Source organism: Leopardus geoffroyi, chromosome B4 (assembly GCF_018350155.1).
Source record: "Leopardus geoffroyi isolate Oge1 chromosome B4, O.geoffroyi_Oge1_pat1.0, whole genome shotgun sequence".
Taxonomy (NCBI): Eukaryota; Metazoa; Chordata; class Mammalia; order Carnivora; family Felidae; genus Leopardus; species Leopardus geoffroyi.
This window is the reverse complement of record NC_059341.1, coordinates 132,189,665-132,202,266: the sequence shown is the minus strand read 5'-3', so window position 1 is coordinate 132,202,266 and position 12,602 is coordinate 132,189,665. Positions and strand designations below refer to the sequence as shown.

The window sequence follows — 12,602 nt, the reverse complement described above, 5'->3', positions numbered from 1 at the left end:
AAACAGAGGGGACCCTGATGGAGTCAGGACTTGCATTCAAGGCCCAAGGAGCTGGGGAAGAGACTTTTCAGGCTAGCTCCTCCCACACCCCTGGGATTTTCACCAGTGCTCAGAGGTTGTTTCTTGAAAGCCTGATGTCACTTACCCCAGAAGCAGAGCATCCCCGAATCTTTGGAAGCAGACATTCACTAACCAGAAGATATTAGGGATCATACCTAGACTGTCCGGAATTCAGAGCTATCAGAATTGAATGAAGGAATTAGAACTGTAGAATGTGGGGCGCCTGGGTGGCTCAGTTGGTTAAGCATCTGACTGATGATTGCCGCTCAGGTCATGATCTCACAGTTCGTGGGTTCAAGCCAGGGCTCTGCGCTGACATTGTCTCTCTCTGCCCCTCCTCTGCTTGTGCGTGTGCTCTTTCCCAATAAATAAATAAACTTTAAAACTTAAAAAAAAAAAAAAAAAAAAGGAGGCGGGGCGCCTGGGTGGCTCAGTCGGTTTAGCTTCCTACTTTGGCTCCAGTCATGATTTCACAGTTTCTTGGTTCGAGCCCCACGTTGGGCTCTGCGCTGACAGTTCCGAGCCTGCTTTGGATACCTTGTCTCCTTCTCTCTGCCCTTCCTCTGCTCACACACTCTCTCTCTCTCTCAAAAATAAAAACATTAGGGGCGCCTGGGTGGCTCAGTCGGTGAAGCGTCTATCTTCGGCTCAGGTCATGATCTCACGGTCTGTGACTTCGAGCCCCGCGTCGGACTCTGTGCTGACAGCTCAGAGCCTGGAGCCTGCTTCAGATTCTGTGTCTCCCTCTCTCTCTGACCCTCTCCCGTTCATGCTCTGTCTCTCTCTGTCTCAAAAATAAACATTAAAAATAAATAATAAAATTTTTATAAAAATATAAAAAAAGTTTATAAAAAAATAAATAAAAATAAAAACATTAAATGAAAAAAATTTTTACTGTTTATTTTTGAGAGAGAGACAGAGACAGAGTGTGAATAGGAGAGGGGCAGAGAGAGAGGGAGAGAAGCAGGCTCTGGGCGGTCAGCACAGAGCCTGACATGGGGCTCGAACTCACGAACCGCGACATCGTGACCTGAGCCGAAGTCGGACACTTCACCGACTGAGCCACCCAGGCGCGCCCCCTAAATTTTTTTAATTAAAAAAAAAAAAAAAAAGTGTAGAATGTCATGATCACTGAAAGGCAGCATTGTAGGATCCTAGCCTCGGTGTGCTGAAGTTTTAGAATCCTTGACTGGCAGAGGGCTACAACCACCCTGAACCCGGAAAGCCCTCAAGAGCCCTGACACACTACCCCCCCACCCCCACCCCCACCCCCACCCCCGCCATCCCCTCAGGAGCCTCCAGCCTGGAAGGCTTCCCCCCCCCCCCCCCCCCAGGGCAGGGCTCTGGACGGGCTGCTGCAGAACTAGGGCAAGAGCTCCCAGCAGGGCAAGGCCGAGCCGCTGAGAGAGCCAGAGCGAAGGAAGGAAAGCGGGAGGACCGAGGGAACCACAGAGGGCCGGCCACGGGGCCGGCCGGAAGTACGCGAGGTCATGGCCGAGCCCCGCGCACCCCTGGCGCCACCTCTAACCTTGCTCCAGGCGGCCGGAGCCTTGAACCTGGAGCCCAACGCGGAGGACGTGTGCAGCGCGCGGTGAGAGTGGTCCCTCAAGCTCCCCGCCCGCAGGAGGCAGAAGTGCGGCTGATCCTTGGCCGGCCTTCCGGCCCTGCGCCGCCTGTCGCTGACATCGGGCCGCCACCAGTGGGCCTTAACACGTGAGCCCAGAGCTGCTGCTGCTGCTTCCTACCAGCCCTTCTGGACGGCGGCGGACGGGAGCCGGCGCAGCCCCGCGAGCTGTCTGACGCCAGGGCGCGGTACTTCGGCAAAACGGCTTAGGGTGTTGCGGCCGTGCCGCTGCCTCCGCCGGCCGCCGGGGGGAGCAATGGCAGCGGGGGCGCCCAGGAGCCCTTGGAAGAGGCGGCGCGTGCTCTGCGCCACTGGCGGGTGGGCCCGGGCCCCGCGTTCTGGCCTCGCTGGATACGCCACACCTGCTGCCGGGACGCGTAGCCCCGCGGCCGGCTGTGGCCACCCGGTCTCATCCGCCGGCCTATGCAGATCGCGCACATCAAGCTGCTGGCTTGGCCCGGGGCTGGCGCCAGGGCTCCGCTGTATGCGCCCGCGCCAGGTCCACTACCCTGTGGCAGCGGCTTGCAAATACCCCAGCTGCTGATGTGGCCACAGCAGTCCTCTTCTCTGCCCTGCCGTCTCCCAGCCCCTGGAGCTCCTGATTCCCAGCCTCAAGCTCCTCTAGACCACAAGCTAGGATTCCCAGAATCCCAGTGAATTGGCCGCAGCTCCCCCAGATCGTTCGTTCTGACATCCAGGCTGAGGGCTGGGACGGAGGTGCGAGGGGACAGAGAGGACAGACAACTTCCCTGTTGTTAATGAAGGTCCTTTTTCACCCTCCCTCCCCTACCCCCAGCGAGGTGCGTGCTTCCCGAGGCCACACCACGCCGAGGCTGGCGCTGCCGTGAATCAGCCCCCATCCTCCCCGGCGCCCGACACCGCGCCCATAAAGCTGAGTGGGGAGGCCAATGGAGAGGCAAGGACCAGGGACAGCGACTGCGGGAAGGGGGTTGTCATCACGTCCACTAGGGGAGCAGCGGGCCTTTGTTGGGGACAAGGGTGGACGGGGCCTTGGCAGCAGCAAATCGGCTCTCCCGGGCTGCCCAAACAATTGGGAGGCCAAGCCCTGGATGGTGGAGGGGGCGGGGCGATAGCAGCCGGCGCCTGGGTTCGCTGCGCCCCCTGCTGGCCGATCAGCAGGCCAGTAGTCCTCGGAAGGAGCGCTATGGAAGGACCCGGAGTCATCCATTAACATCCGCTCTCGGTACACTGGGACTGAGGCATACACAGGTGAAAGGCTGGCGAAGGCCACAGGGTCAAAGTGGGCTAGAATACATGGTTCCAGACTATCAGGGGCCTTTCCTATAGTGACCCACATTCTCTCCTTTGGGGCTAACTCCTCTGCCCCTCCTTCCACACATGGGGTGGGGTGCCCCGCCCCTTCTGATCTGGGCAGCTGGCAGCCATCCTTTGGATAGGGAGCAGGAAAGGAAGTGTCCACCAGGGCTAAACTCTGGAGGCTGCGGAGTAAGTAGGGTGGGTGGGGCGGGAAAGGGCCTGCAGGGCTGGGGCTCAGCCAGCCTTTACAGCAGCACGGAATCCAATTGTGTCACATGGTGGCCCCCGCCTGCATTATCCCAGCTGCCTGGGTCTCATCTTAACTTGGGGTAGGTGGTCAGCTCTGAGATCTACCCAGGAGCCTGCCCTCAGAAGCCCAGCTCCTGCCTGATTCTTCAGCTGGTCACAGGCCTGGGCCTGTTCAGAGAGAATAAAGCACACCAACATGTCAGCCCAGTTTCACACTGTTGTTTGACACAGGATCACGAGCACCGGCCATGCCCCAGCCCAGTCCTAGGACTCTGACAGGGTTCAGAGCGTCTGGCCTGGGCTGACCAAAGGCCCCTTTCGTTAATGCGGAGGGAGGGGGACCTTGAAGTGCCTGTCACCACCCAGGTCAGGGTAGTGCCCCATGCAGCCTCCCCACCTCCACGAAGGCCTCCACACAGCGGTCGATGTCCTCCTCGCTGTGCACTGCTGAGATCTGCACCCGGATCCGGGCCTTGTTCTTGGGGACCACCGGATAGCTGAACCCGATGACAAAGATGCCTGGTAAGGCAGAAAGGGTCAGCCTGGGGCTCAGCGGAGCCAGGCAGGCTTTGAGGGGCATGACACACGGGTCCTACTTTCTTGACGGTCACAGAGGGCAAGGGAGGTGCTCAAGGTCTCGCAGACATGCGACCGCGTCACGGCCTGGGATTTTCAGCTTGGAGAGACAGCAGGTTTAAAACGGGCGGTAGGGTGAAGGTATGGGGGAGCGTTCACAGTTTAGGGGTTCCCTTCTCTTTTCTCTTAGGACCCCTGGCTGGTCCTCTTGTCCCAGTTTCCTTACCTCTCTTTAGCATGTCATCTGCCATGCAAGAAGCCAGCCGGGCATCACCCAGCATCACAGGGCAGATGGGGTGATTGGCTCCCAAGATGGTGAAGCCAGCAGCCTTCATCTTTCTGCGGAAGCTGTGGGGCACAGCTGGGTGTCACAGGTAGCCAGGGGGCTGTGGGGCGTTCACACCCACTCCTGCTGGGCATGTGACCCAAGATCTGTGCCCAAGTCTGCAGGATGGACCAAGAGAGACAGATGCAGACCCAGAGAGGCAGATGGAGAGACGGGCAGAGAGACAGGCAGACCAAAACGGCGGGCAAAAAGACAGGACTGACAGGGCGGGGAGACACAGCAGCGTTCTCAGAGAAATGCACCAGGAAATGGAAGGAAAAGGCAGAGGCAGAAGAGGGAGGGGGGCGGGCGGGCAGCTTTTGGCTAAAAGGGCTGAATCCCGGTGCAATCTGCTGGGGACACGCTAGGGGCAGAGGCAGAACCGTAGGCATGGAGCTATGGGCCTGGGCGGGCACACAGGGGCAGCTCCCCGACCCCAACCTGCCCCACCCCTGCCAGGGACCGCACCGCTGGGTCTTGGCCGCCATAGACTGGACAATGGCATTGCTCTCCATGAGCAGGTCCAGGGCCTTGGAGGCACAGCCGGCGACAGCAGGGGGCAGGCTGTTGGAGAAGAGGTAGGGCCGGGCGCGCTGCCGGAGCAGGGACACCAGGGGTTCAGGCCCTGTTGTGTAGCCCCCTGAGGACAAGGGCAGGGACGGAGGTGGGAGTCAGAGGCCAGGTGCCAGAGCCTACCCTCCTGAGAGGATGGTCCATGCTGCTCTCTTCCCCAAGTCTCTCCTCACCACCTTCCCGGAGACCCCTCCAGGGCTCTGCATGTGGATAAGGGGACCTCAGAGGCACAACCCGACAGGTACCTGAGGCTCCACCCAGTGCCTTCCCCAGCGTGGAGTTGATGATGGTGACCTGGTCCGTCACACCCAGCAGCTCATCCGTGCCCCTGCAAGGGAAGCTACCACTGTCACCACTGGCTGCCTGAGTGCCCAGGGATCACGCGTTAGGGGCTGGCTTCCTGGTTTCCCACCCGCCCTTAGAAGCCTGACCCAAGGCCCCAGGTGATGCATGCTCCCACCGTCCTGTGGCCCCCAGGAAGCCAGTAGCATGGCATTCATCCACAAAGACCAGGGCACCATATCGAGAGGCAAGGTGGCAGATCTCCTGCAGGGGTGCGATGTCACCATCCATGGAGAAGGCCCCATCCGTGGCCACCAGGCGCAGTCGATGCTTCTGCAGGGAAGAAGACATGGACAGGTGATGGCTAGTGTCTCACGTTGTGCCAGTCTACCCATTCTCTGTGCTGCTTCAGGCTCTAAGAGCTCACCTTGCCCGGTGTCTGGGACAGAGGTAGGCACATAAGCATACTGCGCTGGGGCTGGAACATCCCGTCCCTCCCCTGTGCCTCTCTGAGCCTTGTCCACCTCTTCAGGGGCAGTCCTGGTCAGCGAGAACAGCTCAGTCTCCTCTCCGAGAGGGAGGGTGGGGTAGGGCAATTTCTATCCCTGAGCTCATCTCACCTATATGCCTAGCAGGCCCTGCCACACATAAGGTGCCAAAAGTCAAGGCAGCATGGTACAATGGAATAAAGCCTTGGGGCCAAGGGATTTGGGTTCGGATCTTAATTCACCGGTGGGGAGGCTGAAGAGCTGGGCAAGAGCCCAGTTCTTGCCTCTGTTATCCCTGGGCCTTGCCCCTCCTGGGCCTCATCCCACCTGGGCCTCCTGCAGCTTGGCCTCCAAATCAGCCATGTCCAGATGGCGGTAGCGATACTTATGGGCCTTGCAGAGACGGATGCCATCAATAATGGAGGCATGGTTCAGCTCGTCCGACAGGACCGCATCCTGGGGGGTCAGCAGGGCCTGGAAGAAGGCAGTTGGAGGAGAGCTATCACCCAACCACCTAGGGGCTCTCCCTCCCCATGTCCACCTGAGTCAAAATTTCATTGCCATCCAGGGCATTCCTCTGGACAGGGAGGCAAGGAGCCCCCATCCGCCTCTATCTGGGTCCCCAGGGCCCCACGACTGGGCCAGACCAGGGCCCTGCTCCAGTGAGAGCAGGGAAGAACATGTTCGGTGGGGCCCTGGCCCCTGCTGCCCCCAGCCTTCCTGCTGATGTAGGTTATCCCCCCAGTGCCCTGCAAGCTGGCCCCACGAAGGCCCCAGGATTCCTCCTAGAGCACCTACCTGGCCCAACCTTAACCTCCGTAAGAAATGGGCACTGGAGCGGCTAGGCATGGCGCTGGCATCCTGCCAGGTTCTGCCTGTCCACTCCCAAGCCTTCCACAGCCTAGCAGTCCTCACCAACTCCCACCTGTGGCCCCCTCACACCTCAAAGAGGCCAGCGTTGGCATCAAAACAGCTAGGGTAGAGGATGGCATCCTCCCGCTGGTGGAAGCGGGCTATCTTTGCTTCCAGATCCTTGTGGATGCTCTAAAGAAACAGAGCGAAACAGGTGTTAATGCCCGCGGGGTCGCACGAAACAAGCTCTGGGCTCCCTTCGCTGCGAGGGTTCCCCCAGAGCCGACAGGACTCTGGCGGATGGTTCTCACTGAGGAATCAGGGACTCCCTAGGTGTCCCTTCCTGGTTGGATCGTTGTAACCGGGGTCCCGTGTGGAATTATGGGTGATACTGGCAAGGGAAGAGGTCTCCCCGACCTCAAACTAAGTGCCTTTTTTGGTTGCTTAATGGCAAAGAAAAGGATTACATAGGTTCCTGTGGGCCTCGGCTTTTTATATTTGAAAGCTGTCCAGTCTGGGTGAGGGTTTTGTTGGAAAGTGCCCTGGCTGGGAGTTAGGAGTTCTGCCTCTGATATTGATTTCACTTCACCCTCCCCTTGCTCAGGAGATGGGTAGTAATAATCAATAATCTTGAGCCCAGCCGCGTGGGTTAAAATCCCATTTTAACAGGTGTGTGCCCTCGGGGTAAGTCATTTAACTTCTCTGGGCCTTAGCGTCCTCATCTCTGTAACAGAGACAAGAATATCACCCGTCACTTAACGACTGACAGGAGTATTGATAACGAGTGAACACCTAAGCGCTGTTTCGCATTTACATATGTTTATTTTGTAACATTCACAAAATAAAATAGTCCACATTTAGGGAGCATTGGTATGTGCCGGGCACTGTGGCAGGCATTTTTACACGCAGGTGGGAAAAGGGATGTTCAGAGAGGTCAAGTTGCTCTTGCAACAGAGCAGAAGCCCGAGCCCGGCCTCTCTGGTGTAGGGCACCAGGCTACGAGAGGGCCCAGGGCCCTGGGATGAGCTGAGCTGGCTAAACGGGCCCTGCTGACTGTGGGAAGCAGATAGTCGGGGTCAGTGCCCAGCGCTGGGGACAAGGTACCCTCCAACCCCCGCAACAGCCACTGGGTACCTGGGTCCCGCAGATGAAGCGAGTGGAGCTAAGGCCGGCTCCAAACTCCTCCAGGGCCTGCAGACCTGCCTGGATCACCTCGGGGTGGCTGCTCAGGCCCAGATAGTTGTTGGCACAGAAGTTAAGGATTCCTGAGGTGGAAGAAGGTATGGACACAGCAGCTCAGGGCAAGAAAGGGCTTAGAAAAGTGTCAGTGCCAGGCCCTGGGGACTCAGGAAACGAACATGGATTCACCCTTGAGGAGGCAACAACCACACAGTACGATCCATTCTGGGGCAGGACGGGAACTAGGGGCCCCTAGGAAGTACCAATAGCCACAGGACAGGGAGGGTCAGGAAAGGACTCTCAGAGTGGTGCCTTGAAGGGTAAGAAGTTGAAACTCTGGTTCTGAATCACATTCCACCCAAGGAGGAATGTAGCCCTACCTCACTGGCTTCTCCTGTCCCTGAAAACTACCAGCAACCCCCTCATCTGGGCCTTGGTTCCCTCGTGGGTAAAAAAGGGCTGGGTCAGGTGCCCTCTGTGGACCTCAGACTCTACACAGTTGACTTTGCTGCCTGGTAAGAATCACATGCCTAAAGTGTGTGGCGGGGGGGGGGGAGGGGGGGTGTTTCTGAGACATCAACTCCTGAATTATAAACCCGGAAGTGAACACAGCTGGCATGAGGGGGACACTGAGGCCCATAGGGGGCGAGGTTCATTCAGCTTAGGAGATGAGAACCTGTGCCTCCTAACTTTCCCATGTTTGGACCTGCCCCAAGCTTCCCCTGAGGGGAAGGCAGAGATCTGGGGGGACCTCAGTCTACAAATGAGTACAACAGCACCAAGGATCCAGGCCGATTTCCTGAGCAGAAGGCAGGCTTGGGAAATTATTTGTAACCAGCACCCACCTGGGTCCTGGCACAGACAAGATAGATAGCGACTACCGGTTAGACAGAAATGAGGGAGGTGCCTGGGTGGCTCAGTTGGGTGAGCGTCCAAGGCTCTTGATTTCGGCTCAGCTCATGATCTCACAGTTCATGGGATTGAGCCCCGCACCGGCTGGGATTCTCTCTCTCCCTCTCTCTGCTCCTTCCCGACTCGAGCACACTCTCTCAAAATAAATAAATTAAAAAAAAAAAAAAAAAAAGAAAAGGAAATGAGGAAGTCCCAGTGGACGAATTCATGGTGTGGCTTCTGCAGCAGCCCTCAGGCCCCTTGCTCGCTGTGACTCTGGCCAGGCATTTGGCTTCTCTGACCCATTAGGTGACCTTCCAGTTCCAATGTACCAGAGGACCTGGACCAAAGCCCAGCTCTGCCTGCAGCTAGCAAGGGCTTTGGGGCAAAGCCATTTCATATCTCTGAGCTTCAGCTTCTTTGTCTGTAAAATGGAATTCGTTATCCCCTGGATCGGGGTTTGCAGGAGCCCACGTGCTGAGCAGTTGGGAGAGGCCAGCACAGGACAGCAGCCCCAGAAACGCAGGGCTTCTGGCCCCACCTTCCCTCCACCCTTCCTTGAAGCAGCCAGGTGGGAACCAGCTAAGTGTCTCTCTTTTTTTTCTCACGTTCTCACAGGACTGGGCCTCACTCCAGTCCCACCGTCTGAGTCAAAAAGGTGCTCAAGGGCAAACCACCCTCCTCCGCGCGTAAACAGGCTTAACTGGGTTAACACCTACCACTGGCAAGTAAAGTCAGCCTGATAGGAAAGGCGCCAGTGGCTACGTGTGCAAATACTCCCACCTGCCCACTGCCTTCAGGCCCTCCATTCCAGCGCTGGCCTCGCAAGGGCCTTCGAACACCCAGCCGGGTCCGAAGACTCGCAGGCGGGGGGTTACCTCCGGAGACACCGTCCACGTGGATGCGCGGCCCCTGACGGGACGTAATGACCCGCTCGCTCTTCCAGGTGCCAGCCCCGCGGATCGCTTCCAGCTCCTCCTCCAGGACGCCACGCAGCTGGGTCAGCGCCGACTGCGCGCGGCGGCCGCGGGGGGCTGCGGAGAGACCAGCGTGGAGGAGGCGACAGGCCCACATCGCGCCTGCTTCACCCCAGCACGCCAGCCCGTCCAAGAGCAGCGCGCAGCGATGGCGCCTCCTGGTCACGTGCCCGGGGGCTGGGCCACACCAACCAATCGGAGCAAGAAGGCTGTTAAAGGGGCGGGGAGACGGGCCCAGGGAAGGGTGGGGGCGGGGCCTGGCGGGATCTGCAGAGGATAAAAGTGGATTGATGTGTAAGTGGAGACTGGAGCGCTCCTTGGGGGGGAAGGGGAGGCGCCTCCGCGGAGGGTGGCGCGTCAGGGCCCAGCCCACCAGACCCCCCCCCCCCAGGTCCCATTCCCTGCCTACACACCCACCGCTTGGAAGGAAAGGGGGGTGCACTCTGGACCCCAAAGGCAAGAGCCTAGAAGCAGGCTGAGGCACGCTCTGTACTCTGCAGCCCAGTCCCCCGGTCCCTGTCGAACTCTTGGAACCCTCTCCCATTCTCAGGTGCAAACGTCCCCGGATTTCACCCCTGCTCGCCCGCCCCATTGCTCCTCATTCGCCTCCAGCCTTAAAAAGGAGGAAAAACGCACCAACGAGGTGTTTTCATTTTTCGATTTTATTTTAAAGTTTTAAAATTACAAAGACAGCAAATTCTTCCCGGCACAAATAACACTTGTTTAAAAAAGGGGGGGGGGGGGGGAGGGCGTTTGACCACGTGCAAGGACGCGTTTTCCTATTTTATTAAAAATAAAAGAAGACTGTACAGGTTTTTTTCTCCCAGCTCCCGGGTGTGAAACGTTAAGTACTAGCCCTAGATATGTATATATACATATACACACATACACACAGACCTAGCTCTGTGAAGCTACTTAGCAATTCAAAATTGACTGCAGTATGTCTTACTGTCCACTCCCCGCCCACTCCCCCCCTCCCCCATCTACAACTACTTATAAAAGACTCCAAAGTAAAGAGGTCAGGAGGTTTTTAAGTGGCGGGTGGCAGGGTTGGAGCCCCACCAGGCCACCAAGCAAAACCACCTCTTGTACAGGAGGAACCAAAAACCAGGGGGAAAGAAAAAAAAAAAAAAAAGTCCTATGATACAATCCAATTGTGTGGAAAAACCCAAGTTTTAACAGGGCACACTGAGGCACTTGGCTGACTGAGTCCCCACCCTTCCCCTAAAGTTTCCACTCCATTTTAACAGGAGACTTTCTGAAGCCACAAAGACCCCCCAATGACTAGTTTCCAGCTGCCTGAGAGAAGCCACAGCTTCTCAGACCAGCTGTCACATGGACCCCCCCCCCCTTCCCTAGGACAATAGGAAGGCCACAGGGGCAGCCCAACAGTGAGGAGGAAACTGGATTTGGACCCCCCACTGCTCACTATTGGAAGATGGAAGTCAGCCCAGAGAGGGTTCCCCTCCCTCCCTCCCTCCTTTGCCATCCAGCTGCTGCCACCCCTCCCTTCTCCCCGCCGAGATTCGGAAACTCTTCACAGGGGTGAGCAACCTAGAGAAAGCTAGCTCACCTCAAAGATACTCCTACAAACCTTACAATTTCTGGGCTCCCCCTCATCTAGTCAGAACAAGCTGCCTTGCCCATTCTCTCCTGTCCCTCTACCTTCATAGTGAACAAACCATCCAAACAAAACACACAGACCCACCCAAATCCCCAAACCCATTAAGTAGATTAATAACAAGTCAACAGAACAAAAGTACATTCTCATCATTACAGAGAGATTTGTTGTTGCTGTCTTTGCACGATTGGTTAAGGAAAAATGAATTATTCCCTAATGTCTGAGGAATCCAAATTCTGTCTCTTATACAGTCAGGATAGAAAGGGGCAAAGGATTGCAGGTGAAGATCAAGAGAAAAGAAAGGAGAAAAGTATTTACAGAAAACAGGAGACAGGCAGGAGTGTCCACAAGAAAAGCCTCATTGTCACTTCTTCTTGCCGGCCCTCTTGGCACTGGACTTGGCTTTGGGCTTCACTGGTTTGGCCTTCTTAGGCTTTGATGCTTTGACTGGCTTGGCTTTGACAGTCTTGGGTTTTTTGGTTTTCTTGGGCGTGGCAGCCGGCTTCTTCTTGGCCTTCTTGACTGGGGTGGCTTTGGGCTTCTTGCTGGGAGCTTTGGAGGCAGCCTTCTTGGGCTTGGCTGCCTTCTTTGGGGTGGCCACCTTCTTGACTTCCTTCTTCGTCTTCTTGAAGGCCACCGACCTCTTGGGCTCATCGCTTTTGGCCAGCCGGAAAGACCCCGAGGCACCCACCCCTTTGGTCTGCTTGAGGACCCCAGTGGTGACCAGGCGCTTGATGGACAACTTGATCTGCGAGTCGGCATTCTCACCCACCTTGTAGTGGCTCTTGATGTACTTCTGGATGGACTGGCGCGAGGAGCCAGCGCGGTTCTTCTCCGCCTGGATGGCAGCCACGATCATATCTGAATACTTGGGGTGGTCTGTGGACTTCTTGGAGGCCTTGGCCCGCTTGGGCTTGGCCGCAGGGGCGGACGTGGAGTTCTCGGTCATGGTGGCCTGTCTGGTCCTGCGGTTGAAGGAGGCGCCTTCAAAAGGGCCAGCCCTCGTCGGAGGCCGAGGAAAGCCTTACTCGGGATCTGCTCTGGCGCTCCCGAGTCCCCGGCCAGTCCGGGCCCCGGCTCTCAGGGACCTGGCTCGGGTCGCGGGAGGACTCGCCGGGCCGGGTCTGCGTGGCCCAGCCCCGCCGGTCTGTCGGTCGGTCGGTCTCGGCGCCGGGCTCTGGCTCGGGCTCGGTCTCTGGCTCGCGCTCTGCCTCCGCCTCCGCCTCCTCTGCCTCCCCTTTCCCAGCTCCGCGTCTGGCGCTCGGGCGGCGCATCCGGGTATTTAGCGGCGGCGGGCGGACCGCGGTGAGGACAGGGCTGCTGGCTGCCTGCTCCCGGCCCGGAATGGCGCCGCGCCGCCGCCATCTGTGTTTCTTCCGCCGAGCAAATCCGACCTTTCCCCCCGGCCCGGGCCTCCCCGCTCCCCGCCGCCGCCCGGGACCGCTGCCTGGCTCCCTGGGCTCCCCCGCCGGGCATCCCGCCGGCCCGGCCGCCGCCCCCCGCGCCCGCCACGCGCCCCAAACGGCGCCGAGGACGGCTGGTGCGCCTGCACATTTCCCCTTTGCGGGGGGCTGGCCCTGCGGGGCCTTGGAGCCCAGGTGCGGGAAACCCCCCGTAGCAAAGCTCC

The 12,602-nt window shown here is 58.2% G+C and overlaps 2 protein-coding genes across 3 annotated transcripts; both read right to left on the bottom strand.

Annotated features, from left to right (window-relative positions):
- Positions 1 to 3,410: 3,410 nt before the first annotated feature.
- GCAT (glycine C-acetyltransferase) lies at positions 3,411 to 9,528 on the bottom strand. Of its 2 annotated transcripts, XM_045463046.1 has the most exons (9): positions 9,256 to 9,528; positions 7,442 to 7,572; positions 6,398 to 6,499; positions 5,783 to 5,929; positions 5,146 to 5,300; positions 4,931 to 5,013; positions 4,581 to 4,752; positions 4,014 to 4,135; positions 3,411 to 3,730 (listed from the first exon to the last, which is right to left on the bottom strand). In XM_045463046.1, exons 1-9 carry the CDS (start codon positions 9,449 to 9,451, stop codon positions 3,579 to 3,581), a joined length of 1,260 nt encoding a protein of 419 aa, XP_045319002.1. In that variant the 5' UTR covers positions 9,452 to 9,528; the 3' UTR covers positions 3,411 to 3,578. The 2 variants fall into 2 exon arrangements, with proteins under 2 accessions (XP_045319002.1, XP_045319003.1); XM_045463047.1 differs by lacking the exon at positions 3,411 to 3,730 and having other exon boundaries at positions 4,117 to 4,231; positions 9,256 to 9,501.
- Positions 9,529 to 9,998: 470 nt separating this feature from the next.
- On the bottom strand, positions 9,999 to 12,254 carry LOC123590167 (histone H1.0). The gene has a single exon (XM_045463048.1). It carries the CDS (start codon positions 11,922 to 11,924, stop codon positions 11,340 to 11,342), a length of 585 nt encoding a protein of 194 aa, XP_045319004.1. The 5' UTR covers positions 11,925 to 12,254; the 3' UTR covers positions 9,999 to 11,339.
- Between the last annotated feature and the right edge of the window lie 348 nt (positions 12,255 to 12,602).

Excerpts from the sequence above, each read along its gene's own strand:
- LOC123590167 (XM_045463048.1), bottom strand. The coding sequence starts at position 11,924 with ATGACCGAGAACTCCACGTCCGCCCCTGCGGCCAAGCCCAAGCGGGCC.
- GCAT (XM_045463046.1), bottom strand. The coding sequence starts at position 9,451 with ATGTGGGCCTGTCGCCTCCTCCACGCTGGTCTCTCCGCAGCCCCCCGC. Across the intron at positions 5,301-5,782 it reads CCAAGCTGCAGGAGGCCCAG|AAGCATCGACTGCGCCTGGT; the intron begins GTGGGATGAGGC and ends TCTTCCCTGCAG. Across the intron at positions 4,753-4,930 it reads GGCACTGGGTGGAGCCTCAG|GGGGCTACACAACAGGGCCT; the intron begins GTACCTGTCGGG and ends CCTTGTCCTCAG.